Source organism: Cibotium barometz, chromosome 19 (genome assembly GCF_041138505.1).
Source record: "Cibotium barometz isolate CiBa-2024 chromosome 19, ASM4113850v1, whole genome shotgun sequence".
Classification (NCBI taxonomy): Eukaryota; Viridiplantae; Streptophyta; class Polypodiopsida; order Cyatheales; family Cibotiaceae; genus Cibotium; species Cibotium barometz.
In genome coordinates this window covers 37,350,347-37,376,667 of record NC_141064.1, presented here as the reverse complement: position 1 = coordinate 37,376,667, position 26,321 = coordinate 37,350,347, and the positions used below count along the sequence as shown (strand labels likewise).

The 26,321-nt window shown below is 40.8% G+C and overlaps 1 protein-coding gene across 2 annotated transcripts in view; it reads left to right on the top strand.

The window, feature by feature from the left end:
* The window catches only part of LOC147628540 (uncharacterized), a 7,005-nt gene extending 2,611 nt beyond the window's left edge, over positions 1–4,394 (top strand). The window contains exons 4-6 of one of the 2 annotated variants that reach the window (XM_086813724.1): positions 1,830–1,915; positions 2,035–2,639; positions 3,003–4,394. In XM_086813724.1, coding sequence (XP_086669850.1) covers positions 1,830–1,915; positions 2,035–2,639; positions 3,003–3,926 — 1,615 coding nt within the window. In that variant the 3' untranslated portion in view covers positions 3,927–4,394. The remainder of the gene's footprint in view (positions 1–1,829; positions 1,916–2,034; positions 2,640–3,002) is intronic. The other variant, XM_086813725.1, reaches the window with a different exon arrangement.
* The last annotated feature ends 21,927 nt before the right edge of the window (positions 4,395–26,321 follow it).

Below are 26,321 nucleotides of genomic sequence, written 5' to 3'. Positions count from 1 at the left end.
GTCTGAGTCCTAGGAAGCTCAAAGATAAAGTCTATAGCAATACTCTGGCACGGTCTATCAGGAATAGGTAAAGGATGAAGTAAACCAGGTGTCTTCTGATGATCATACTTCACTTTTTGACATACAGTGCAGTCCCGCGCATAAGCATGTACATCTCTCCTCAAAGTAGGCCAATAAAAGAGCCTCCAATGCTCTCACTGTACAGTGTAGCCTCAATGCCCCTATGGCTTGCAGCATGACTCTCTGTCAAAACCTTTGGCCCGCAATTGCTTGGTGACACAAAGTCGACCATGGTATAATCTTCCGACCGCCCTGGAGGAAGCTTCCCTGGCAAAGACTCTGAAAAGCAGTCCTGATACTTCCGAAGAAAGTCCATCTTGTCCTTGTCTAAATCCCCAACATTAGACTTTGTTGATTCCTCTTTCTCTTTGGCAAAAATCAAATACGTAGAAATATGATTTTTCATTACTTGAGAAATGGCGGAAGCTGATACAATAGGGATAGATTCCCCTTTAAGTTTTACATCCAAGACATACTCTTTACCCTTATGAGTCAATGCCATCTTCCTATTATAAGTATCCACCACTGTCCTAACCTTATGAAACCAAGGCATACCCAACAAGACATCACAACCATCCAATGGCATGATGTAAAACTCATAAAAGTCCACATAACTCAGCACATGAAGTCGAAGCTTCCCAATAATAGGAGTTACTGGAACTGAATGTCTTATCTTGGGCAGGCCAAACTTGCCACATGAATAGCCCCCATCTCCTCTGAACGGGATCCCAGTTTGGAAGCTAACTATGGAGAGATGAAGTTAGCCCTAGCTTTTGGGTCAAAGAAAATCAAAGCTGTTTGATCTCTGACTTTGCCCCATGCTTTGTTTAACTTTGACTTTGCATCTCCTGGGTGCTCCCCAACCAAATATGGAACCAATCCGGCCGTAGGTTTTGGTTTCTTTCCCTTTGGCTCATCCTTAGTGCTAGAGTCTCTCGTAGACTTAGAATTCTGCTTAGGGCATTGATAAAAGCACTTTTAAAAAGTATCTTGCTTTATTGACTTTTTATGCAAAAAGTCCTCCTCCTAAAAATCTCCCTAACTGCAAGTTCCATCCTTTCCCAAAGGATAAAAAGATACAGATGGTCCTGTTATACTTGTCCATAGGGGCATAGCTCAGAGATATTTGCTTCAGGATAACCCCCAATTATGATACACACCACCTTTGCTGAGTATTGACACCACCTGGGAGATTATTGCTAGTATCAAGGCGTGGCATATCTGGATGACCAGATGCTCTTAGCCTCTAAGGGTATTCAGGTTTATGACACCCAGTGTATCTGCAGTATATGTAGTGACACCGTTCACTCTTTTGGCCACCTGGGCCTGCATACTGGGATCTTCTAGAGCTATGCAGACAAAAATGCAGCAGTTTTATGAGGGAGTGGATTCTCCACTCCTACGGGGCTGTTATGGCAGCATAGTGCCCCTGATTGGTTGAGACCTCCCTACCTTTTGGCTTGAGATCTCCCTTTGTATAATATATTTTACTTAATAGAAGTCTCCTTTCTGAAAAAAAATAAAAATCAGGGTGGACTGTGAATGTCTGTGGAGTTCCCACAGAATGGTGTGAAGCAATGCTTGGCTGTCTGCTTCTATTCCAGCCAATGCTCGTAATCCTGGCAGGGCCTTAATTTTTCTTGACCATTGTATATAGCAGCCCCTACAATGGATGCCTTACCCTAAGCTATTATGTTTCAACTCTTTGATTCATTGTTGTGGTCGTGCATGATTTGGTCTTAATGTGTTCTCAAGCTGCTGCGTGGCAGGGACGGGGTCAAAGATAACCAGATAAATCACTCATCCTGTGCTCTTTCCCAAGAGGAGACGACTATGATCAAGGCTTGTGGCCACGGTATCTTTCCTACTTTGTGTTGAAGATCTCTAGCATTCATTCTTGCTTTTTGTTTGCACATCCTGAATCGGTATCGCATGCTTAATACTGCCTCTAAAAACCCTGTCTTGGCCTTGCAGATGCACCAAAGCCACATCAATCCTCTACATCTTACATAAAGCTGCAAGAATTAGGCTCTGCATCAAAATGTTCAGATGCTGATGTGTCATGGACCTCTGAGAATAGAGATACAAGCGCTTCTCGCCAGGTCACAATTGGAACGAGTGAAGAACCGGCACATTATGAAACTAGCATATTGCAAGCAGAACTTAACCACCATACCTCATCACAAGTGGATGGCAAAGCTCGGCAGTCAATTTACTGGGCAACTGTTTTGGAAGGTAATGCAAAGGCGGTTCATGAAGATGCTTTTGAAGGTAGTGCCCATTGCGAATCAACAGACAGGAACAGTGTGATTACCATCCATGAAAAAACCAATGAGCTTGGATGGCCGGCTAGTTCATGTGTGCACAGTTTAGAACATGACTTCAGTGGACAACATAGCGAAGCAGCATTTGATACTGTTGCTAGACAGGAGAAGAGTGAACAGCTTACACAGCATCGTCAAAGATGCCTCAAGCAAGGAGGAGAAGATATTCATGGGCAGAATGTCTCTCTTTGTGAGAGACTCAAGGACAGTGATGCAACATCCATTGAAGATGAAGCAGTGCCGTCTAGATTTCTGGTATAACTCTACTCCCTTTGAAGGCAAGAACTTAGGGTGGCTTTAGACCATGGGCCTGCCCCCTCGCTCCCACTGCCTCTCCTTGTAAAAGGTGCTGATAGATCTTCTAAAGGGCATTCTGTCCAGGGAGAGGGCAGCTTCAAAGGGCTGCCTGATCGTTTTGTGGGCCTGGATGGATTGCTCCCTTCTGAAGCCACCCTAATAAATTCCTTTCTTTTTCTGTTAATATGAAAAGTGTGCCTGGTTGTACATGAATGACCCTCACTAGTTTCTTTGCACCATTATTGGTTAACACCATCCAGAGTCTAGAACGGTGCAGTTTTTGGAGTTGCATTTGATCACAACAATCACTTTTTTCTACAGGTTGTTGACGTAGGGAATAAATTGCATGACCAAGAGAAGGCAATCATCAGAAGGAAAAGGGCGGCACTAGCCGTCTCTCCTTCCAAGGAGAAGTTGAGAATTCTAGACAGTCTCTACAATGCAATATTCCAATGGGAGAATACACTATGGGCATACAAGAGTGAGCAGATATGGAACCCAAGTCTAGTGTTCTCAACAATTGAAGCTGCGAAAGCAGGAGATGAAAAGGTAAAGGAGCTTCTTGGTAGCAAAGATAGTGGGTCGCGGTTGTTGATTTGCTGTGAAGCAATTTGTGAGTTGATGCATGCATTTCCACCCGAGAACTTGGTGCCAATGAGGTTTGTGAAGGAGTATTTGTTGGCAACTAGTACTCTTGAAACTGATGTACTTGAGTGGGCCAAAAGCAACCTACTCATCAAATACCAAGATGCAGATTCTGCAATGTTTTGGGAGACACTTACACGGCATGCCGTTTATCTAGTGACACACGATCTTGCCACAGCTAAGCAGATTGCATCGATTTTCACCAACATTCTGTTACCAACATCCAGGTTGAAAGATACATCAAAGAAGGAGAACGATAATGCGAGGCTAAATTTACATATCTTCATTGCTGTGCTGCTCGGTGCCAAAGACCGAGCAGCAGGATGTTCCTCCAAGGCTAAGAGCTGCATTTCTAACGACCAGGATTGTCACACACAACTTGCTCTCTGTGAGGATGACGATGGACTTGACATGCAGGAAGAGGATGGCTTAGTGTTATTGCCTGTGGTAAAGAAGTCAAGGTTTGGTGTAAATCAAGAGGTGAACGAGTCAAAGTCATCTTCTGCAGCACATAAGAATGCTCCTGCATGCCTTTCTTGTGCTATGTTTGCACAGTTTCTTCCATGGAAAAAAGCAAAATTGAAAAACCAGTTGAACTAAGTAGAGTCCTGTTTTGCCAAATGGGAGCATGGTCTCTCTCTCTCTCTCTGTGCTCGCACACAAAATTTACTTCTTTGATCATGAACACTTTGACTGTACGTTTCTAGCAAGGTGACTCGAGACATAAATTGTTGTGTTTCACCTAGGTTGGGACAATATAGGCTCTTTAGGATCTCCCTTGATATGATAGAGTTGTACCTCATCACAGCAAGGGTCCCCTCTGCAATACACGTTATGTATGCCCATAGCCCTTCCTCCTCCCTGGGTGAAGCCTTAGGAGTCATACTAGCGTTAAGGCATACGTGCCTCTTACAGCATCCACAAGCTTGGAAGGTCTTTGGCTGGGTGCCATGCTAGATGATGGAAGGCCCATTATCTATGGTCCAGGAGTTTCCATAGCATCAACTTTGTGGCAAATCATTATCGGTGATGTGTAAGCCAGAATAACTCTTTGTTATGGTTTGAGAGTAGAATGTAGGTCTGTGGTTGGGTGCAAATGTCCACTTCCTCTTCGAGCAAACTATTTAATACTCCAAAAAAAAAGAGTAAATTAATGTACATTTCCATTGAGGCATGGCTATACAAAGTCGTTGAACATGTGAAAAGCTAGGCTATGCTTAAAAAACAATCACAAACCACAGCAATCTTTCATTCTGATGGTCACTCATCTCATCATCAACATAGATGGCAAGGAACAATTCTAGGAATATCATAAGGAAAAATTAATATCACATAGAAACTTGAGTTTTATATGAGCTTTTCGAATGAAGTATATATTTTATATATGTGGCGTTTGAGTATTCTGTAAATGAATGCTTTATAAATATATTATGTGGTGTTTGAGTATACTTTGATATGATTTTCTTTTTGGTTTTCTTGTGTAGCCTTTTGGCTTGGCCGTTTGAAAAAGAATGCAATGACAATATTGTAAAGTGTAGTCTTGGGCTTGTAATTTCACATGTAGATTATATCAATACTTAAAGGAGAAATAAGGTAAAAACAAAATCTTGAAAGTCAACTCGTACCAATTCTTGAAAGTCAACTCCTACCAAGTCTTTAAAGTCAAATAGTTTTGGACCCCCTTCCCTCTCTCTCCTCTATCTCTCGACTTTTGATGTAGCTTTAGATAACTATCAAAAAACAAAAAATATTAACAATACAGCTATGATCAGTAAATCTTGTTATTGCTTTGTAACAACTTCATATTATATAAATGAAATAAATTAATACATTGAAATATGATTTTTTAAGTAAATAAATAATGATAATTTATATTGTAATCAATATTATATAATATAACAATGTAACATAGTGGATGGCAATGGCATACTAATTTTAGTACTCTTTTAAAGTTATGAATTCTGTAAGTACAAAATTTACTATGATAACGTACTGATTATGTCATAAAGCGTACTCATTTAAACAGGTTTTTAAAGGGCTTCTCCTCCTCCTCTTGCATCTAAAACACATCTGTTGCTTGTGCAATCCAGCCCCACGTAGTTGCCTGTGTTGTCTAGCTCAGCTGAGACCTGTGAGGGAGTGCATCAACTATGGGGTATCAGCCCTTCTCCAATCCAGTCCAGCACCGTCCGTGAAGCAAGATTTGCACGAGATCATCAAGACGGTGGTCAAGAAGGAAGATTTGCCAAATCAGAAGTCATAGAGAAAACGAACTAAGGGAATCTAAGGTCCTTCAAATCTGTGTGGACGATTACCTTATACATGGTACGCACTTAGGTGAGCAACTACATCTAGTTGTTGGTATTTGCCTCCTTTTCAAGACATGGTTATTATGTAGAAATCACTTATTATTACAAAAATAATAATATTGGGCTCCTTTCCTATCCTCATGATCGAGTAGAAGACTTTATGGTAGGGAGAAATACGAAGTTGTGTTGTTGTTTAAGTTGTACTTAATCAAGCTATACTCAATGATGTTCAATGTAAATGTTCATTGTCAAGTTGTGTTGATGTTATTGAAGCTACACTCAATCAAGTGATACACACATGAGACTCCGAAATACCCAACAAACCTCCCTTTGGAGTCAAGGAGGTGTTATGAGGATAAGCCTTCATACACAGGGTGATTTGGGCCCACTGGCACCACGTGATGCAAAAGATCACAGTGGTCATACCTAACATGATACAATAGATTGTAGTCAAGCCTACAAAGAGACACATGATTTTTCAGTTGCCTGAACTATCCCCCCCCCTCCAACTTAAAACAGGGATATGAGAAAATTACAAAGTCTTTTATAGTGCAAAGCGGTACAAACATAGATGGATACACACACAACATGATGAACATTTATTCCATGTCATTTCAGGGGACATCTTGGGCGCAGAGGAACCAACTCAAACACATAAACAATGAAAGTTTTATTTGAGGAAGAGGTATCCCCCCTCGCTTGGAATAGTGTTGATGACAAGACACCTTTTATGGCGATGCTTCCATGATTTCGAGACTTGCTTCTTGTGAAAGGGTATGAATGTTGATGGCACCATTAGGGGAAATACAGACTACCAAAAGAGCCCTTAAGGATTAATTTTAATAAAATTTTAATCAAGTTACACATGTAATTACACATGTAAACCATTAGTCTTAGAGCTCTCTAATCCCTCCCTAATCTTGCCTGTAACCTTCTAATCTCTTTCTAATCTTTGTTGTAAGCTTGTAATCTCTCTTCAATCCTCTTATATGTGTTATGGAAATGAGAATTTTGAAATTAATTGTGGAATTATTTGATATTTTATGTGATATTTATGGTACGCTCATTTGCCACATGGTCGTTTGACTGGCTATGCGTGAGAGTGTGGAGCAGTGGTCGCATCATGTTGGGCGGATAAGCGAGATTTAATGTGTCTTGTGTTTTTGGTGAGCAGATCAGTGCACAGAGTAGCCTGGGTGTGATGGATTTTGGCCGGTGCACGGCCGTCGTATTTTGATATGCAACGATGGTTGCCCGCCCATAGTTCCATTTAATTAAATTGCTACAATTTTAATGTAAATAGACTAGCTTGGGGACCAAGTTACTTTTTGATATTAATGGCCCAAAGTGGAATGTATCAAGCTATATTTGTGAGCACTTGCTTTTTGCTAATACATAAATACATGCATGAGGAAGTGTGCTGAGTGATGCATGGGGGGAGATTGAACCCACTCGCTTTGTTGTGCATAGTTGCGATATTTATCTTCTTCTTGTTTATTTGAGAAGCTTGAAGCTATGGTTATGGGAAGATTATTGACAGCATTGGTATGAGAGCTCATATTCTATTGACTTGCTTGTCACATAGTACAAAGCCTCCGCATGCCCATGATGGAGTGGTCTCTTCCTCTATCCTCAAGTTGAAACTATAAACTAGTGTGGACAATTCATGGCCCCTGTGTGCAACTGCCATCAACAACCAAAATTCAGTGGACAACAGCGCACAAAGTTGAGGAGGGAGGAGAACCCTCTCTTTCTTGTGCACAAGGCCATGTTGCTGGCGTTACACGGCACCAGTGACAGCGCAGCATACGGGTGATAAAATCCTCAACAAAAAGAAAGAAGGAAGGAAAAAACTACTCTCAAAACCGCTTTTCATATTCGGTGGTTTTACTCCCGCGGCTTACTCGCCAACATAGCTGGGGTTGTGCGATTGGCGGCAGTCGAGCATCCTCTCAATATCAACGATCGTGGTTACCTCTATTACAAAAGGTCGTCACTTTCGTTTTACCAAAGGAAGTATAGTCATGGATTTTTGTTTTTTGGACCCCCCGAGGCCTGTTGAGGGAGGGCTTGGAAGGCCTATACAAGCTCTAAAAAAAATGTTTCGGAATGGTTTTTTAATCGATTTCAAATATAATTATAAAAAATCAATTAACTAGTACAAACTCAACTACAAAATTGAACTCACTCCATTAAATTACAAATTCATAATCAACTGCAAATTCATAATCAATTGCACAATTTAAAAAAATCACTTCATGTAAAATTCAACTACAAAAATTAAAATTGGCTCCCTCTAGATAGTTCAAAAAAGGGTATTTTATTACCAAAACAGGGGACTACATGATAAGCTTTACAATTTACATCCCAGTTTTTTTCAGTCTTTTTAATTGCTTCTTTTAAGGCCTTGTGCCTTCTCTTGTTGAGGGAAAGAGTGCCCTCCCCATGATGGAATCTACAATGCACGCGGCATCTCTCTCTCCTAGACTTTCGGCGATGGCTATATTGACAAGGATCTTGGGAGCATAGCCTCCTTGAAAGGTTGCAAAAATGTCCGACTTGCTGATGAGGATAATTTTCTCTGTATTCTTGGAGACACTAGACAAGCACAACACTTTGGATAAGGCCTTGAGATCCAAAAGTTGGAATTCTCCCATAGGGCTAAAAGCATTATGGACAACCACAATGTCTTTTGTTGGAATACGGCCTATGTAATGGGCCAATGTAGAGTTAGTTCCAAAAGGATCCCTTTGTGCCACCCTTACGATGTGCCTAGGCATCCAACTCCATGACATGTTGCATACAAACCACACTTTAGTAATCAATCATGCCATGAATAGGAGTAAACAACTGGGGATTATTAACTTACCGAGTGTAGTTCATCAGATGCTATCACATCTAGCTGCTCAATGTTAATTGATGACTTGTGCTCCTCAAATTGTTAAGGAGGCGAATGCACCAAGCTGACTTAGGGCAAGCTAGCTTGTACTTTGAATTCCTCCTGAGGCACTTGACCCTGCTCAGCTTCTTGTATTTTTCCTTGAACAAATTGGACACTCTCTAATACTGTACCATCAACAACTGGTATAAGTTACTCCGTCATGTATTGAGAGGATTTGTTGTCAAGTGGACAATCTAGCACAATTGCAAGGAGAGACAAGCACTCATCTTGCTTTACTTTTAAACATTTTTTCTAAGTCCTGCAAGAAGAGAAACTCCTCTCTATCTACCGCTTACGGAGCTACGTTTACTTAGTGCTAACTCGGGCATATCTGGTGCTGCCCCTATCTCATCAGCCTCATCCATGGGTGTATCCACAGCCGCCATTGCTGATGACCCTTCTCTAGTGGCCTGTGAGAGGTGGTACCTTCAACTGTTTCTTCCTCTCCATGTTGTTGAATAAGAACCAAGGCCAGAGTTTGCTCCACCAAGAGCTCGGGTTTGGATCTACCTCCTTGCCCTTAACTAAACCGGTCAAGGTAATGTCACTGAGCCCAACCTCATCATCGGAGTCTTGTTCATTCAACATGGCAATGAATGTTTAGATCCATGACAAAAAGTTAGTGCCAATGTTTCCCTTACCAAGGGTAGCCATTTCTTGAGTAGAGCCTACACCTTGAAGTTTCCATCTTCTTGTATAGCTTGTTGGTACCTATGCAATCTCTTAGGATAGTTTGCATTGGTTTTGTTGATGTAGAGTAGAAGCTCGCAAGGGACCCAGAGAGTGTTACTATCAGGGATGATCACAGAAAAGGGCTTTATGTATGTTTCCATGTACTTTAAGGTCTCCTTGTAGTCATGTTCGGCGAGGAGGATAGTTTCTTTGAAGTCAATGGTCCAAGAGAAAATGTGAAATAACTCTTGTTGGCCAGCCCACTCAGTCCTCTCTAGGAATCCAAGAAAGTTCTCATACGCCATGGAATGATCCGTTAGGATCGATGAGAGTGCAAGCCAAGGTGTAGGGAATATATGCTAGCAAAGTGCGCGCGAGTGCTAGTGATACAAATGACAAAAATGAGGGAGGTTCCCTATTTATAGAAAAAGTCAGTGTTTGAAATTGACAATTTCACACTTAACGAAAAAGGGTCGACCGCCCAAAATGCTTTATTAAATGTTGTCATTTTAATTATAATACTTAATCCAAGTAATATATTTAATCAAACGTATCCAAATAATAAGTTTGTACAAACGTATCCAAATTGAACTTATTTGTGATCATTCAAGCTTGATTCAAATAGTCCGTGCCATTCATTACATTATCGACCAAAAAGAGAAAAGTTGGATTATAGTGAAAAACAATTACATTGACATTATCCAATTACACTCTTAATTGCAATTCCACATCCCCGTCCCTCCAAGAATCACGAACCATGAAAGACTTCTCCATACATCTTCCAGTCTACATGAACAAATATCACCAGAGCATGGATGGTTCAGAAAAATCAACTCAAAAATCAATGAGGAAAAAGCTAATGCCTTTTGACGCTCTATCTTGAAGCTTGCATCTTGTACTTCCTCAAATCCCATGATTAGTAGGTGTTCTCGAATGTCTACTAAGCTCCATTCTTTGCTAGCGTTGACAAGGTCAATGGTGCCATTGGTAGTTTGATCGGTAGTTCTATGGGTGAATCAACGCCCTCACATGACTGCAATGGTATCCACTCCCCCTTTTTCTTCATCCAGCGCTTGTAGTGGAATCGGATGTATAAATTTGAGTGTGCTTTCAAGTATCAAAGTGTGATACTTGAAATCACAATGCTGCAAGAATATACATCTCCCTTATGCACCTCTTCCACTATATCCCATGCATTTCCAAATAAACCATTCATCTGCTCAGATTGCAATTTCTTGCAAATAAACATTGTTGGAGTGGCTTGTGGCAAGAGCTTACAAAACACATGCACAAAAAGATGAATGGGAGCATACCAACTAGGACCTACTGATTTGTAAATTTTAAAGAGGATTGGATGTCACTAATCATCTTTTGTTTGAAGGCATCTTACACTCCATTTATCAGGGATTGGTGTCTATGATACTGCCTAATGAGGGAAATGGAATCTTTTCAAGTCTTCCATAGTCTTTAGGCCTGGAGGGAACTATGTAAGAGTGTGTGAAAAAGAATATTCTACTGTGCCAAGAAGTGTCCTCGGGTTCTTGTTGGGAAATTGTTGGAAATAACGGGCAGTGTACCTGACCACTGGGCCTGCCCGCCCGGCATTGTACTCTATGTACTATATACCTATCCAGAAAACCAAAAAGAGGTACACTATTGTACCCACACACTGTGTCATTGTCTCTCTCTCTCTCTCTCTCTCTCTCTCTCTCTCTCACCTGCATAGCATCCACCATTGAGCTCCGTTCTCTCTTCAATCCGTGCACTTCAAACTGGTATATCAGAGCTCGGGATTCGGGAGCAGGAGCTTGCGCAGCAGGGGAGCAGCAGAGTCGGCTTGAAAGCTCGCAGTAGCTATGGCAGCCATGGCAGCTCTTATTGAGGTTTGTCTTGATCTCATTTGCTTTGGCATCTATTAGGGCACCTCTGAACCTCATCAAGGCAGAGCTGGGGTATTATTGAGTGTGTCTTGAGCTCTTTTGGAAGAGCACTTCAAGCTGGAAACAGGACAGCCATGTCTCTTTGCTTCTTGTGAAGCATAAGCATTACCATTGCCTCTGAGCTTCAAGAGGGAGCTTGGGAGGGTTGTTTGATGCTTATACATGCCTAAATGGATGCCTACTTATCATGGGATGTTATGCCTACCATTTGGTACTGATTTGGAGCTGACTTTGGCACTGTCATTGCTCATTTTGACAGTGAATTCACTGCTGTAATAACAAGGGCTGAATGCAATTTTGTCAGTGAATGACATGCCTATTGGTTTGTAGGCACTATCTCGGGTATTCAAAGTGATGTCTAGATGCTTATCTTGGATGTCATATACCTAGGAATAATTTTGGGGATGCTTTGAGCTTGGTTTTGAGCTTGGGACATTTTTTCTTGGCTGGAAAATTACAGTTTGCAAGTACCATAACAGAGAGGGTATTTTGGACAGTTGGATGTTTCCCATTGAGGTCCTTATGTACTGATTTGGTACTGATATTGTTGACATATGCTTGGTCATTGGGTGCACATGCTTTATGCCTCATTTTTAGGCTGAAACAGATCAATCTATACAGGCATTTTGGTGCTGTTTACAGTGAACATCAGATCTTGCTGGTCAGTTTGCATCTCTTCTTGGTCACTTGTTTTTTTTGACAGATTTGGCTTGTCTTCTTGTCATTTGAGCTGCAATTATGGCTGGCAGCAGTGTCAGTAGTCATCTTATGCACATCAAGAAGCTTGAAGAAGGGGCACATAACTTTGCAATTTGGCAAAAGCAGTGCTACAATGTCTTGGTGCAAAAGAAACAGGTGAAGCCTATCAAGTTGAAAGGAGCACGACCAGCGGACATAGAGCAAGAGGATTGGGATGAGCTGGCTTGTTCGACCATTGAGCTTTCAGTTTTCGATGCTTTGTTGTTCAACATAGAAGGGCTCGATTCTGCCTATGTCGTTTGGAAGCAACTGGAGGAATTGTATGCTCAGAAGAATGCTACAAGTAAAGTCCATTGGCTAAAGAAATTGATGGATTTACGCATGAAGGAGGGGACAACCATGTCTGTACACCTCAGTGAGTTTAATTCCATTTTCAGCCAGCTGGTTGCCTTGAAGTTCAATATCGATGATGAGTTCAAGGCTACTTTTCTGTTATGTACTCTACCTGAAAGCTGGGATACTTTCAGGACAGCCACCATGAGCAACTTGAATGCTATGCTGCTGTACTCTGATGTAGAGAGTTCTCTACTTATGGAAGAGATGAATCGGCAGAACAATGCATCTAACAAGTCGTCCAGTGCTTTGCATATACTAGAGGCAGGTCGTCTCAGCAGAGGGGGAAATCTGAAAGCAAAGGACGCAGTAAATCTCGTGGGAAAGATGTGGAGTTCCACCATTGTGGCAAGAAAGGACACTTTAAGCGGGAATGCTTTAAGTGGAAGAAAGAGAAAGGAAAGAGTAAGAAGACTGATGATAGCAAGGATGAGAAGAATGAAAGTCAGCCAGCTAAGAAGAGTAGTGTCAAGATTGAAGAAGTGAATGTAGTCAGCCCATGAGAGCGACAGTGGTAAATGATGTACTCCTTGTCTCTTCTTGCTCTCAGTGCACATGCCTTGGTAGCAGATACGGATGATGACATGTATACCTGGATCTTGGATTCAAGTGCCTCATTTCATGTCACTCCTCATCGTGAGTGGTTCTCAGACTACAGTGGGGGGGTAGATGGAGGAACTATGACACTGCCTCAGTCGGCAAATCGGTGTCCATAAAAGAATCAATGTGAATGTGAGTGGTATGCCAGAATCAAGTGTCGGTAGTGCGGGGTAAGCGATGTTTCAGGAATCCACTGTGATTCCTCAATAGAATGATTCTTATACTTCACCAAGTAACGATAATACACAGTGCCAGTACGGGTGGTTGTCTGGTCATGATCTATAATACTTTCAAGTACTAGAACTTCAGAGTCATCCTTAAGGAGAGGTGGATCATCAATAATAACAGGGTTAACAGGAGTGGGGCCTTTAAAGGGTCTCAATAAACTAATGTGGAATGAGTTATGTATCTTCCAGTGAGTGGGAATGCCCAAGAGAAATGCATTTTCATTGATTTGTTGGATAGTTGTGAACGGTTCATAAAATCTAGGAGCCAACTTGATCTTAGGATGCTTGGCAATATTCTTTAAGCGTCTTTTCTCTATGCGAAGCCAAACTAGATCATTTTCTTTGAATTTCATTGGTTGTCATTTCTTATTGGCTTGAGCTGTGTATTTCACTCTACCATGTGGAGCTACAATACATTGAGGAGGATTTAAAGATTTTTAGATCCACCACTTGGCCATTCTACAGTCCATAAGAAACCAAGATATACCATTTGATTGATCGACCCCCAATTACAAACATTGATACAAGAGATTGTATATTGAGAGTCCCCTTAGAGTAGGATGCACTCTCCAATTTTAAAGCTTCATTGTAATGAACAAGACAAAATGAACAAGATTTTATAAATTGAGGTGGTGAAGGTATACTTATATATACAATCGCTACAGATTAACATTATTAAAGATAGAAAGAGTCATGGTCATGAGCCTAAAGTGTTGGCAGTTGGAACATCACTAATTATGGTAGAGATAGGAATGGGAAGTTTCTTGCCATAGACAATTTCAAAGGGAGCTCTACCAGTAGCCGAATGGGAGTATTGTTGTATGCAAATTGAAGTAGAGGCAAGTGTTGATCCCAATTAGAGGGTCGATCAATAGTGTAGGATCTAAGAAGATCCATAGTAGTGTTGTTTCTAGCTTTAGTCTGGCCATTGCTTTCTGGGTGAAAAGCGGATGTAAAGTCCATTTTAGAACCTAAGTTCTTGAATAACATAACCTAAGTTCTAGCTTCAGCCTGGCCATTGCTTTCTGGGTGAAAAGCGGATGTAAAGTCCATTTTAGAACCTAAGTTCTTGAATAACGTAACCCAAAAATGATTACAAAAGTGGCCATCTCTCAGACAGAGAGAATGACTTTGGTAAATCCATGACGGTGAGGAAAGATAGTCTTAATGAATAGCTTAGCAGCTTGAGGGGCAGACAAGGTCTTCTTGCAAGGTACAAAGTATGCTTGCTTGCTAAATCTCTCAACTATGGTCCATATCATGTCATTATGAGAGGAGGTAGTCGGCAAGCCAGTAATAAAATCCATTGAAATCTCTTCCCATGATGGACCTTTGGGAATAGGTAGGGGCATTAAAAGACTAGAGGGTTTACCATGATGGTGTTTAATTCTTTGACAAACAACACATTCAGACATAAATTTTGCAATGTCATGTTTCATGTCAAGCCAAAAGAAATATTCTTTACATGCAGCTAATGTGGATTGAATTCCTCTATGTCCCATAAATGCAAGAGCATTTATGGGACATCTCAGTTATTGCTAGTTCTCTAAATGGTGTAGTGATGCAAAGTCTCTTTTAAAAGAACAAAAATCCATTTGCATAAGAATAATCATTTAATTGCAAAGAATTGTTAGCATGTATGGCATTCCATATGTAGGTGAAAAATTAGGATCATCAGCATATGAGTCAATCATGGCATCAAAAGATTGCACTTGAATAGCAGACACATTATTCAAATAAACATGTTTAAGTTCATCAAATGAATTAGAATGGCAAACAGAACTTTGGTTATCATGAAAAGGTCTGCGAGACGACTAAGAGCATCTGCAACTACATTAACGTGGCCTGGTTGATATTGCTAGATCATAGGGTAAAAAATTTGGATAAAAGAAGTCCATTGGATATTGCGATCCAATATTAAAGATTGGGTCAACAAGTTCTTAATAGCTTGTTGATCCGTCTTTATGAGTACCTCAGATCCCATGAGATAATACTTCCATATTTTGAGGGCATGGACAACAGCCAAAAGTTCCTTATCATAGGTACTATACTTTGCTTCATTGAGTTTGAGCTTGCGGCTCTCATAAGCTATGGGATGGTCATCTCGCATGAGGACTACACCTATGCACTAGATCTGCTATAGCATCTAGACAACTAAAAAGAAAGGACGATCAAAGTCAGGTAGTTGGAGGGCAGGTGCATGGGTCAATAAATACTTCAAAGTTTCGAAGGACTTTCTCTGAATGTCACCCCATCGAAAAACTTTCTTCTTGTGAAGAAAGAAAGTCAATCAATGGGAGAGCAGTAAGTGAGAAATTCTTGGCGAACTTGCGGCGGTAAAAACGTGCTAAACCTAGAAAAGATCTAACTTCATGGGCATTTTTAGGAGTAGGCCAGTCTTGAATGGTTTGGAGTTTCTTATGATCTACTCAAATACCATCGGCCGATACTATATGGCCTAGATATTCCATCTCAGTTTGAAAGAAGAAACATTTGTCAGGGTTAGCATATAATTGATTTTTCCTTAATAAATCAAAGACAATGCTTAAGTGATCCTTGTGTTCTTCTTCTCAGAGTGACTATAAACAAAAATATCATCAAAGAAAACAATCACAAAGTTTTGATAATCTATAAAAAAATTGTTTATCATGCATGCAAATGTGGCAGGAGAATTAGTGAGACCGAAGGGCATGACAACGAGCTCATAATGTCTTGATTGTGTATGGAAAGCAGTCTTAAAGATATCAGCAGCAGGATCCATAACGGATTTGATGATACCCAGACTTTAAGTCAATTTTACTAAATACACTTGCACCTTTCAATTTTTCTAATAGGTCATCAATTCTAGGGATTAAGTAGCGGTTCTTAACAGTCACTTTATTTAGTGCTCTATAGTCTATGCACATCCTAAAAGTTTTATTCTTTTTCTGCACAAGCAAGACAGGCGCACCAAACGGGTAACTACTAGGGCGAATGAGACCTTTGTCAAGCAATTCAACTACTTGACATTGCACTTCTTGTTTTGGTGCGAAGGGCCCTGTCTATATGGTACTTTGTGAGGTGGTTGAATGCCTGGAAGAAGTTCTACCTTATGGTCTAAGTCACCACGAGAAGGAGGTTGATGGGGAGGATAGTCATCCGTAAAATAATCATTAAATGAAGAAAGAAATTTGTGGTGAAAGAGAAGATTCTATCGTTTCCACTTCATTAACATAAATCATATATGCTTTCTCATGTTTCCTCAATGCACGACGTACTTGTGTGTGAGAGATGAGTGGAAACATTTCAAGAGAAGAGTGACTAGATAAAGAGAGAGATTGATTATTGAAATTGAAAGACATCGTGTGTGTACGATAATCAATCTGTGGATTATGTTGGTGTCTAAATGGCATACCAAGAATAACATCTATGGAGTGCAGAGGTGTAATAAGAAAATTTCATTTTTCTTTATAAGGAGACCAATAGAAATTTTGAGATCTTTTATTTCACGTGTGCCATTGTACCTAGTTCCTTGAAAAGCAGATTTAACTTTATAAGCAGAAGGAGAAGTGTCAAGTTGGAGTTTCCTAACAAGTCTTTCAGAGATGAAGTCATGGGAACTACCATCATCATTGTAAAACACATACTTCAGAACCATTTATATGACCTTTCATTCGCAATAAAGCATGTATCGAGGGAGGCATACATGGATCAATAGATTCTGTGTTGTTCACCTCAGATTGAAGAGCATCTTTAGTCCAATCTGGAGCGAAGTTGAGATCATCAATAGCGCTATCCTCTTCAATATAGTGGAGTTTTGCCGATGAAGGATTGTTCTTTGGAAGCTTAGCAGGGCACTGAGATTGGCATTTACAACAAAAGATGGGATATTTGTACTGCGAATCAACACGGGTTGCGTGCATGCTATTGTGGCTAATCTGGGGTTTTGAATTTACATCATTTGGCTTGGAATTAGCCACATTAGATATATTTTTATTTGGAAAAGTGGGTGCATGAGTGTTGTTAAGAATGTCAGTGCGTGGAGTAACAAATGATTTATGAAAGTTATGATTGTTTGTTACCCAATGAAAGAGTGTGCACAAGCAGAAGCAAATAAACATGAGAGAGAGAAAGATTGCAAGCAAGAACAAGAGCTTTATTAGCTTGAGGTTACAAAGTACAAGAGCCAGCAAATAGGGCGTTGTTGGATGATTGAATGAATAAAAGAGAGCAACTCTTACATACTTGTGCATGAACCAGGTCGGCTGTAGAAATAGGCCGATAGGACCTCCACGACAACATATGAAGATGCAATATTTTAACACCCCCTCTACATCTTGAAGTGTGCAAAAAAGTTAGAAGAAATCTGATGACGAAGGTGCCACCATGGACACTTCAGCATGGCCAGTACTAAGTACACCTCGAAAAATGCACATGTTAGCTTGCTGTCTTCAAAAAACATAATGCCACTGTAAAGAGCAAAAGAAAATCTGCTTGGCTCCAAACTCAAAGTAGAATTGTGAACACATCACATCTAATAACCTCAAACAAATGAACATGGAACACATCCTGTCCATAGTCTTTGCTAACCAATAGTTCTGGAACTCATCTGAACCATGAAGGAAACTTGGTTGATCCTGGAACTCATCCGGACCATCAAGTGAACTTGCCTGTCTTTATACTTGGGACTCTGACACACGGGTCCCATGCTCCAGATTTAAAATAAGAGAGCTTTTGAAAGCCCCCTCTCCCGACCACAAGCCATTTCTGGAAGACAACACGCAGGGGGATGCCCTTAGGATCAAAGCAGGACACTAATCATGTTCTCTCCAGTCTGTAAGGCCTAAGGAGAGCTGGGGTTATCACTAGATGAGTCTGTGTCAGTGTCATGTGACTTGTCTTTGCCCTTCTTTGAAGACTTGCCCTTGTCCTTGGCTTTGCCTTTGTCCTTTGATTGACAATCGTTTGACAAGTGGCCTTTCTAACCACACTTGTAACACCGACTCTCCCAAGCTGAAAGTTCTGCAAGAAAGGCATCCTCCTAGTCCAGAGTCCACTTCCTAGAGCTGGTAGGGCGTTTGGACTTTCATTTATGGCCCTGAACAATCTCCCAGAGTCCTTTGTGTGTGAAAAAGACCTTCATTTGTAACTTTCAGTGATCATAGTTTGAACCATTGAGCTTGTACTCCAGGGGGGCCCATATCTGTCTCAAAGAAGCTATGTCTCAAACAACCTCTGTAGCTAAGCAATCCACATGCTCTTTTAAGCACCTTTCCATAGGATCCAATTAGGGACTAGTAGCCCCCTCTGAAGATGCCTCTGAAGATGCAGGCTGGACAACAGCAAAAGAAACCCAAAACACACCACCGGGAACCTCCTACCGTAAGGGGGAGGGGATCTTGGAGGGAGAAGAGCTGATGTGCCACTTGTCTGGCAAAAATATCCTTCAAGAACCTTCCAAAGAATTGATGCCCTTACTGAATTTGCAGCTAGAACTCCTCCACTTGCCTCTGTAGAAGAAAACACAGCCTGGGGGCTGGCCGACAGCAGTAGGAGGGCTTGTAGATCAAAAACCACAGCGAAGGAAGAAAACGCAGCCATTGTTTGAAGTATCTACAGCCTGGAGAATCTAGGGAAGCAAAAAATGCAAGGCATAGTTGAAGAAGGAGAGAAGCAGAGAGCAGATTGTGTAACAGCCAGAGCCTAAGCGTATGATACCATGAAAGAGTGTGCACAAGCGGAAGAAAACACAGCCTGGGGGCTAGCCGACAGCAGTAGGAGGGCTTGTAGATCAAAAACCACAGCGAAGGAAGAAAATGCAGCCATTGTTTGAAGTATCTACAGCCTGGAGAATCTAGGGAAGCAAAAAATGCAAGGCATAGTTGAAGAAGGAGAGAAGCAGAGAGCAGATTGTGTAACAGCCAGAGCCTAAGTGTATGATACCATGAAAGAGTGTGCACAAGCGGAAGCATATAAACAAGAGAGAGAGAAAGATTGCAAGCAAGAACAAAAGCTTTATTAGCTTGAGGTTACAGAGTACAAGAGCCAGCAAATAGGGCACTGTTGGATGATTGAATGAATAAAAGAGAGCAACTCTTATATACTTGTGCATGAACCAGGTCGACTGTAGAAACAGGCTGATAGGACCTCCATGAGAGCATATGAAGATGCAATATTTTAACACCCAAGACGATTGTCGATTTTGAGTTGCCGTGTGTGGATGGTGAACTTGAGTAGCCTTTTGAGAAGAGCGATCTGGGATATAGATTGAAACTCTTTCTCCACGTCGTGAGCGAAAGAAATTGCTTCGTAGAGTGAAGAGGGTTTCAAAGTATTAAATTTTGCTTGTATACCACGTTGAAGACCATCTTCGTATTTGCGTTAAAGTGAATCCTCAGGCACATCTTCGAGTATATGAAGGAGTAGGAGGCGTTGCCAAAAATGCTCAGTAAATTGACTCACGTTTTCACCTTCAATCCATGAGAAATTTGACCATGCGTGACATACGTGAAGATGAAATTGAGGTGGTAAGAATGATTCTTTGACCTTGTCTTAGAACGAGGCCCAAGTGGTAGGGCAATCACGTTCCACCATAAAGCAGCTTTATCATTCATGTGGTTGGTGGCGCACTTAATTTTGTCACGCTCAAAAAAAATTTCTTCGACAAAGTAGTCATCAAATTGACTTAGGCATCAGGCAAAGGGGTATCCATGTCGAAGTTATGTTGCAAAACGAATTGTCGCTTGACAGAATGATGAAGAAAATTGAAAGCTGAGTGAAAGTTACTCGAGCACCAATGAATTAAGCTTGTGTAAGGAGCTTGTGATAGGCCGAAATACAAAGTGTTGGGAGGCTTAATGTAAAAGTTGTATGGTAGGCATTAATCCGAGTTTGATAATCAAAAGGCTTGGGAAGAATGGCAAGGAATAGAGGTTTAGGAAGCTTAAAGCTTAAAATAAAAAAGGCATGTTTTTAATCAAAAGCTTCAATTGAAAGGGTGATTCAAAGGTTTTATAAGACTTGTGAAATAAGATTATAAAAAAAAACCCTTAGATTAAAATGAGACAAGACAAAAAAGAAGAAGCTTTCTATTGATAAAGATAAGTTTTTACATAGCAACACTGATGATTACAAGTCTTGACGACGCAAAAGCCTAGCTAATTTAAGATCCTTTGTCATTATAGTAACCCTCTTGGCATGGATAGCACAGAGGTTTGCATCCTCAAAAAAGGTCACCAAAAAAGATTCTGTAGCTCCTTGTAATTCTCCCAAGGCAAGGCTTTGCACACGATAGTCTTGAGAGTAACTATATAGGATTTCTTTTACAAGACGTGTGAAAAGGTGCCTTGGGAATAAGGAGATCCACATATTTTTGAAATCTGCGTATCTCTTGGAGCGCCTTGACTCCACATTTCCTCCTCCTCCTTGGTGCACAGGAGGCACATTTGGGTTCTGAGGCCTTAGAGGACAAGGAGGCTTCTTCCAGTCAAGTCCCTTGGGGCGGCCACGACAAGGTTGTGGTGGAGGTTCTACTACCTGCTGCTGCTAGCTGCTGCTATGGTGGTGCTTGTAAATATAGAATCCGAGGCACTTTCCCCTCACTTGTAGAGCCTCCTTGTCCTCCGCCTGCTGCTTGGACTTCCTCTCGTGTGTTGGAAGGCCATATTGGTAGGGAGGGTCTTCCCAGCACGTTGCCCTCATGGAGGTGGAATATTTGTCCTTCCCATGGTGGAGGACCCTGCTCCTGCTTGCTGTCAGTTGACGATTCTGTGCTGTCGAGATCGCGAGGACGCTTTCTACTACCAGTGAGGACGAGGAGATACTTCACGTGCAGTATTCTTTCTCTTCGAGCCATGGGTGAGAAAGTGAGGAGTGTGAAAGTGAAATGATAAAAATGAGTCCATAGAATCTTATTATAGGCACTTCAAAATTAGGTCAAATTTTCAAAAATGATAATTTAGTGTGAAACCAAAAAAAAAATTAATGTCCTTTACAATTTAATGTTGTTTCATGCAAAATTTACCATTTCTAACCATTGTCGCATGCCATGCAGTATGGCGTGTTAGCCCACTACTTTGGTTCCATTTAGCCTTACTGGTCTCCATGCAGAATTGGACTGCTTTTGCAATTTGAGATGCCTTTGCTTTCTCCTTCAATAAGCTTCTACTCAATGTGTATCAGAAAAACCAATCAAACATTTCGTGTCACCCCTCCACCATGATGAGTGTTCTTGAAATAGATTCCCTTTGCCCTATAATGTGACTTCTCCATCCCTTGGGTGCTCCACATGTCGAGGGAACCATACTTTTCCAAATAATATGATCCAGGAGTGTAAACAATATTTTGGAAACAAGTAATTGCACCCCTAGAGAGTTGAGTAGATCCTCCACTTTGGAAATGGCTTCCATGGATCAAGTAGCCGGCTTCATAGAGTGAATGCAAAGTGAATGTGAAATTTGAGCAACTTATCAAATATTCTCATCATGGCATGTAATGTGTAGAAGTGAATTTTTTCACATGGGAATGAAATAATGGGATTCCATGTAGGATCCTTCACATCCCTGTCTGGCGGTGCTTCCAAGTTGCATGACACGACTCCATCAATCCATCACAATTCATCTTCCTTCTTGCACTTTTGCTTTGATTTCTTCATGCATATAGGGCAAGGAAGTAAAGAGGTAGCACTTGTGTCACAAAGCATACATTTAATTGTTTTCAAATCTCCTAAATGTCAATACACTACAAAGGTACCCACACCTGGAACTTCAAGTTGTTCACCCCATTTATTTGTTGCTTAATGACCTCAACAATCCAATGACATGTTTAAAGCATCCAATCTAGCATTTCATGGTTCTCCTTTGGCACCTCAAAAGCTCCTAACCACCAATTTTCTTTTTCAGTCCTTGTCCTTTGCATGTTCCATTGCCTCATTCATGCATGTAAGTCCCATTCTTTCCAATCTGCACCCTTTGACAATTTGACACTCATCTAGCTTCAATATGAAAGAGACCACTCCCATAGACTCTACAATCATGAAGCAACACATGATTAGATATACGTGCTATTTGTTTTTTCACCATGAATAAGAAAGTCTAATTCATACTATCGATGGCAAGTCTAGCATGTACATCGGGGGTGCTTGCATTGCTCTCCATTTTTAAGACTTTGGGGGTGGCATAAAAAACAAGGCCTTGTTTCTTCACACCCACTTAGATTGGTCTTCGTTCACAAGGGTGCGGTTGTGGGAGTCCGGGGTACATGTTTCTTTGATCTTGGCACCTAGATGTGGGGGTTCCCTTCGAAGAATCATTGTGCTTCTAGCAATTTTGTAGGGACCCATTGAAGTGTTGACTTCTGGGGTGGTACTGGTATTGAGGCCATTGCACCTGGATCTTTTTAGCTTCAGGGTTTGTGTAGATGATGAGATTCTTGGGACACAAATAGACGGATTCCCTTGGTAGAAGTGTTGGGCTTCTAGCAGCTTAACGACGGTGATCCACAACATAATAGGGCTCAAGGTTTTGGTAGAACACTATTACATGGGGCTCTCACTTAGCAAATCTCCACTTATGGTTGGGATTTGGGTCAAGTAGTGGCTTCCAGGTCTTTTCACGGACAATGTACTTTTATTGGCTTGCCAGGGTACTCTTGGATACCCATTCCTTCATGATGCCCTCCCTAAAGGGTTGTTGCGGTTGAGGTGTAGAGGTGATCATCATCTTTATCGGTGAGGTTTGGGATATCCATAATGGTGAGGGGGTGGCCAATGATGTAGTGGTGAGGCTACCTTAGGTGATGGCTTGTAAATGGAGGATGAGGCTTGGGATGTTGAAACGTTGAGGGTGACCTCATCCACCAAGGGTATGGTAATAACCATTCCGAAGGGGAGCTCGAGCATTGTGGTCCTTCTTTGCTAGCTACTAATGATATAATCCATGGCCATGATCCATCCCCTTCTAAGGATGATATTCTCTCTCATTATTCCTATGGGGTCATATAAAACTTACACGACATAGGTTTAGATCCAATAAGAAACTCTGCTTCGAAATGATTGATGGGGTCATGTATTATGAATTATTTGTCATGGTGGTTATGGTTGTTGTGGATGGGTGCGAGGGGTGGGTGGCCTAATGAGATCCATGTTTAACATTTGCGGGGCTAGTCGTGGTGTCAACCAAGGCAAGTCATGGAGCTAGTTGGTCTTTTGGGGGGGAGCTCTAACTCAAGGTGAGCAGGTTCCACTATTGGTCTTTTTTGCAAGAGCTCTAACTCAAGGTAAGAAGTTTCCACTGTTGGTTATGTTTCAAATACATTGACAAGTATGAACATGGATGTGATTTTGGCACCATCCAATTGTGCAAACCTTGTCCTAAGCTTCTTTGGGAAGAGTGTCCATGGTCGTCAGAATGTGAATCTAGTCTTTGGAGTCAGCTCTGGAAAGGGCTCATATTCTTGGTCCTTATCTTAACATTTGGTTACAAGCTTTGCAAATATCAATTGACATGGTGTGAGCTTCTACAGTACACACTCTGCAAATATCAACTAAAGTGGTTCAAAAAGCGATCATGTCAAACTCATTGTGGCGAGAATGCCTTGATGTTTTCAAGTTTATTTTCAAGGATTGGTTACCCTTGCGTATATAAATGTTATTGATTCCCCAATTGTGAACCGGCTGTATATCTCCTCGGCCCATGGGATGCGAAGGTTGTGTGAGGGTTGCTATGTCCCTCGTGTAGTATTTGCACTCACTTGGCTCCTACTCACTCAAAGGTGGGCTTGGATGTGCCAATGTGTGAGGGTTGCTATGTCCCTCATGTAACATTTGCACTCACTTGGCTCCTACTCACTCGGAGGTGGGCTTGGAAGTGCCAATGTGTAGGGGATGTGCATTGATCCTTTCCCTAGTAAGCGGTGCCTCTAATGGGATCAAAATGAACTTGTCACCTATCACCTATCCTTTCCCTAGTAAGCGGTGCCTCTAATGGGATCAAAATGAACTTGTCACCTATCACATTAAATAAAATATTGTGGTATCTATGATGACCCATGGAAGGCCAACTTTCACCTCCCAGTGAGTTCTTCACTCTAGGAGTTCTTCACTATCACATTAAATAAAATATTGGGGTATCTGTGATGACCCATGGAAGGCCAACTTTTAGTTTGGAGCCTTGTGATGGCATTAAGGGGACCGTATGAAGAAGTCCATGATATAGACAAAGTCCAAATGAGTAGATCTTCATGGTATCATCAATCCTTCCCATGGCCTCACAAATTTGATCAAACGAACCTTGAGATGTGGAATAGCTTGGTTTTTCCCAACTCTCTGAGTCTCTAGGTGTTATGTTGGTTGCAACCCCCCTTCCCATTTTAAAGGCAATCCTAAACATATCTTCTACACGTGTATTCACGTGACAGTGAATGTAAGGAGTGGATGTATGAAACCCTTTGTTTCGAGGTACGATATCTCTCACCCTATGGGGTTGGGATGTGTGGTTTCATTGGGATGTGTGGTTTCCACCAATGGCACTTGCTTGGCTTTAAGGTCACATGCTCGTTTTGGTTTTGAGGACACGTTTTGTGAGAATACCCTTATAAGACCGTATTAGGAAGTTTGGAAAAATCTCATTACTTTGGGAATTTGCTTTCCAATCTACTTTTTGGTGTATCTTAAGCATCTTGATTCTAAATTTGTCAAAGAATGTGGATTTAGAACCTACTCTCTAAGGCCTTTCCAATGATATGTCACATGAGGCCCTAGGGGTTTTGACAAAATCTTAAAAGGGTTCACCGTTTTCCCCCCTTTTTAATATTGCAAAACGGGAATTGGGATTTTCCTAAACTCCCTAGTATGGTCTTTTATGGATCCATTTGTGTTGAGGCATTCCTTGCAAACATTGACTCTTTACCCTTCCCGGTATCCCCTATTCCTTGTCCGAATGGAGAAGAACTGGAACTTGGCTCCATGGTGGCAAAGGTATACTGAGCTTTTGTGGAGAGCATAACTCCTACTTGCAATATGTGGGTGTATTGAGGAACACTTATCCTTGGTGCTCTTATAGATAATCCACAACAAATTTTATATTTTTAAGCAATATAGCAAGTTATGATGCATTTATGTTGGAAGCTCCTTCAAAAAAGGTGATAAAGTTTGAAATTTGTTACTTGGAACTTGGCACACAATCAATTAGTGTGCAAACACAAGTTTTTCCCCAAATGGTGAAAAACCGTCATCTTTAAAAATCAAAGATACTTTTTACTAATTTTAAATAGCCTAAATGTATTTATAACTAAAACCTCTCAATATATAGGAGTTTTAAAACCTTCAACTAGAGAATTTGTATTTAAAAAAATCAAATTTAAGACACTCCAAGAGATGGCCTCTAAGCAAAAAAGCAACAAAATCAAGTGTAAAACATCCAAAATGTTGAGTGCATTTCATAGCTATTTTTGCTACTCTGATCTCGCTATTTACATTGTGTCATTAGTGATAAGCAATGGAAATAGCAACAAACATAGCAACATATATAATTTTAGGTAGATTGAGGGAGTCCCCTATTCTACCTCATATTATTAGAGATTATATAATATTAATTGAAACTATATGCCACTATTCCACTCCCTAAATTAGAGATTATATAATATTAATGGAAATGATATGCCACTATTCTAGATAAAGTATAAATTTAAAAATGCACACTTGATTTAAAATTAAACTTTTATTACTCCACAAAAAAGTAGGTGATTGTATTACATCAAAATGTCATTACAATGAGTAGGCCAAAAGCTATCTAAATACATACAATGAATAGATCAATCGTCATCATTTTCATTGTCATCATCAAGAACATTATCCTCCTCCACTTAGTTCCTCATCATTACTTTCATCCTACATACACCATTCATAAAGTTATCTACCCACCAGAAGATAAATATCTATATGCATATAGATATATCCATATCTCTACATGCATAGATATATCCATAGCTTTATGCATATATTTTGCATAAGACTCTTATCCATAGCTCTTTTGCATCTTTTGCATAAAGCAATCTATGTATAAGAGTCTTATACATAGAGACTCTTATCCATATGTCATGCATAGAGCAAATCCATAAGATTCTTATGGAGAGAAACTCTTAGCCATATCTCTTATGCATAGAGTGAGCTATACATACAAGAGTCTTATGCATATAACTCTTTGTATAGAACTCTTATGCATAGAACTATGGAGGAT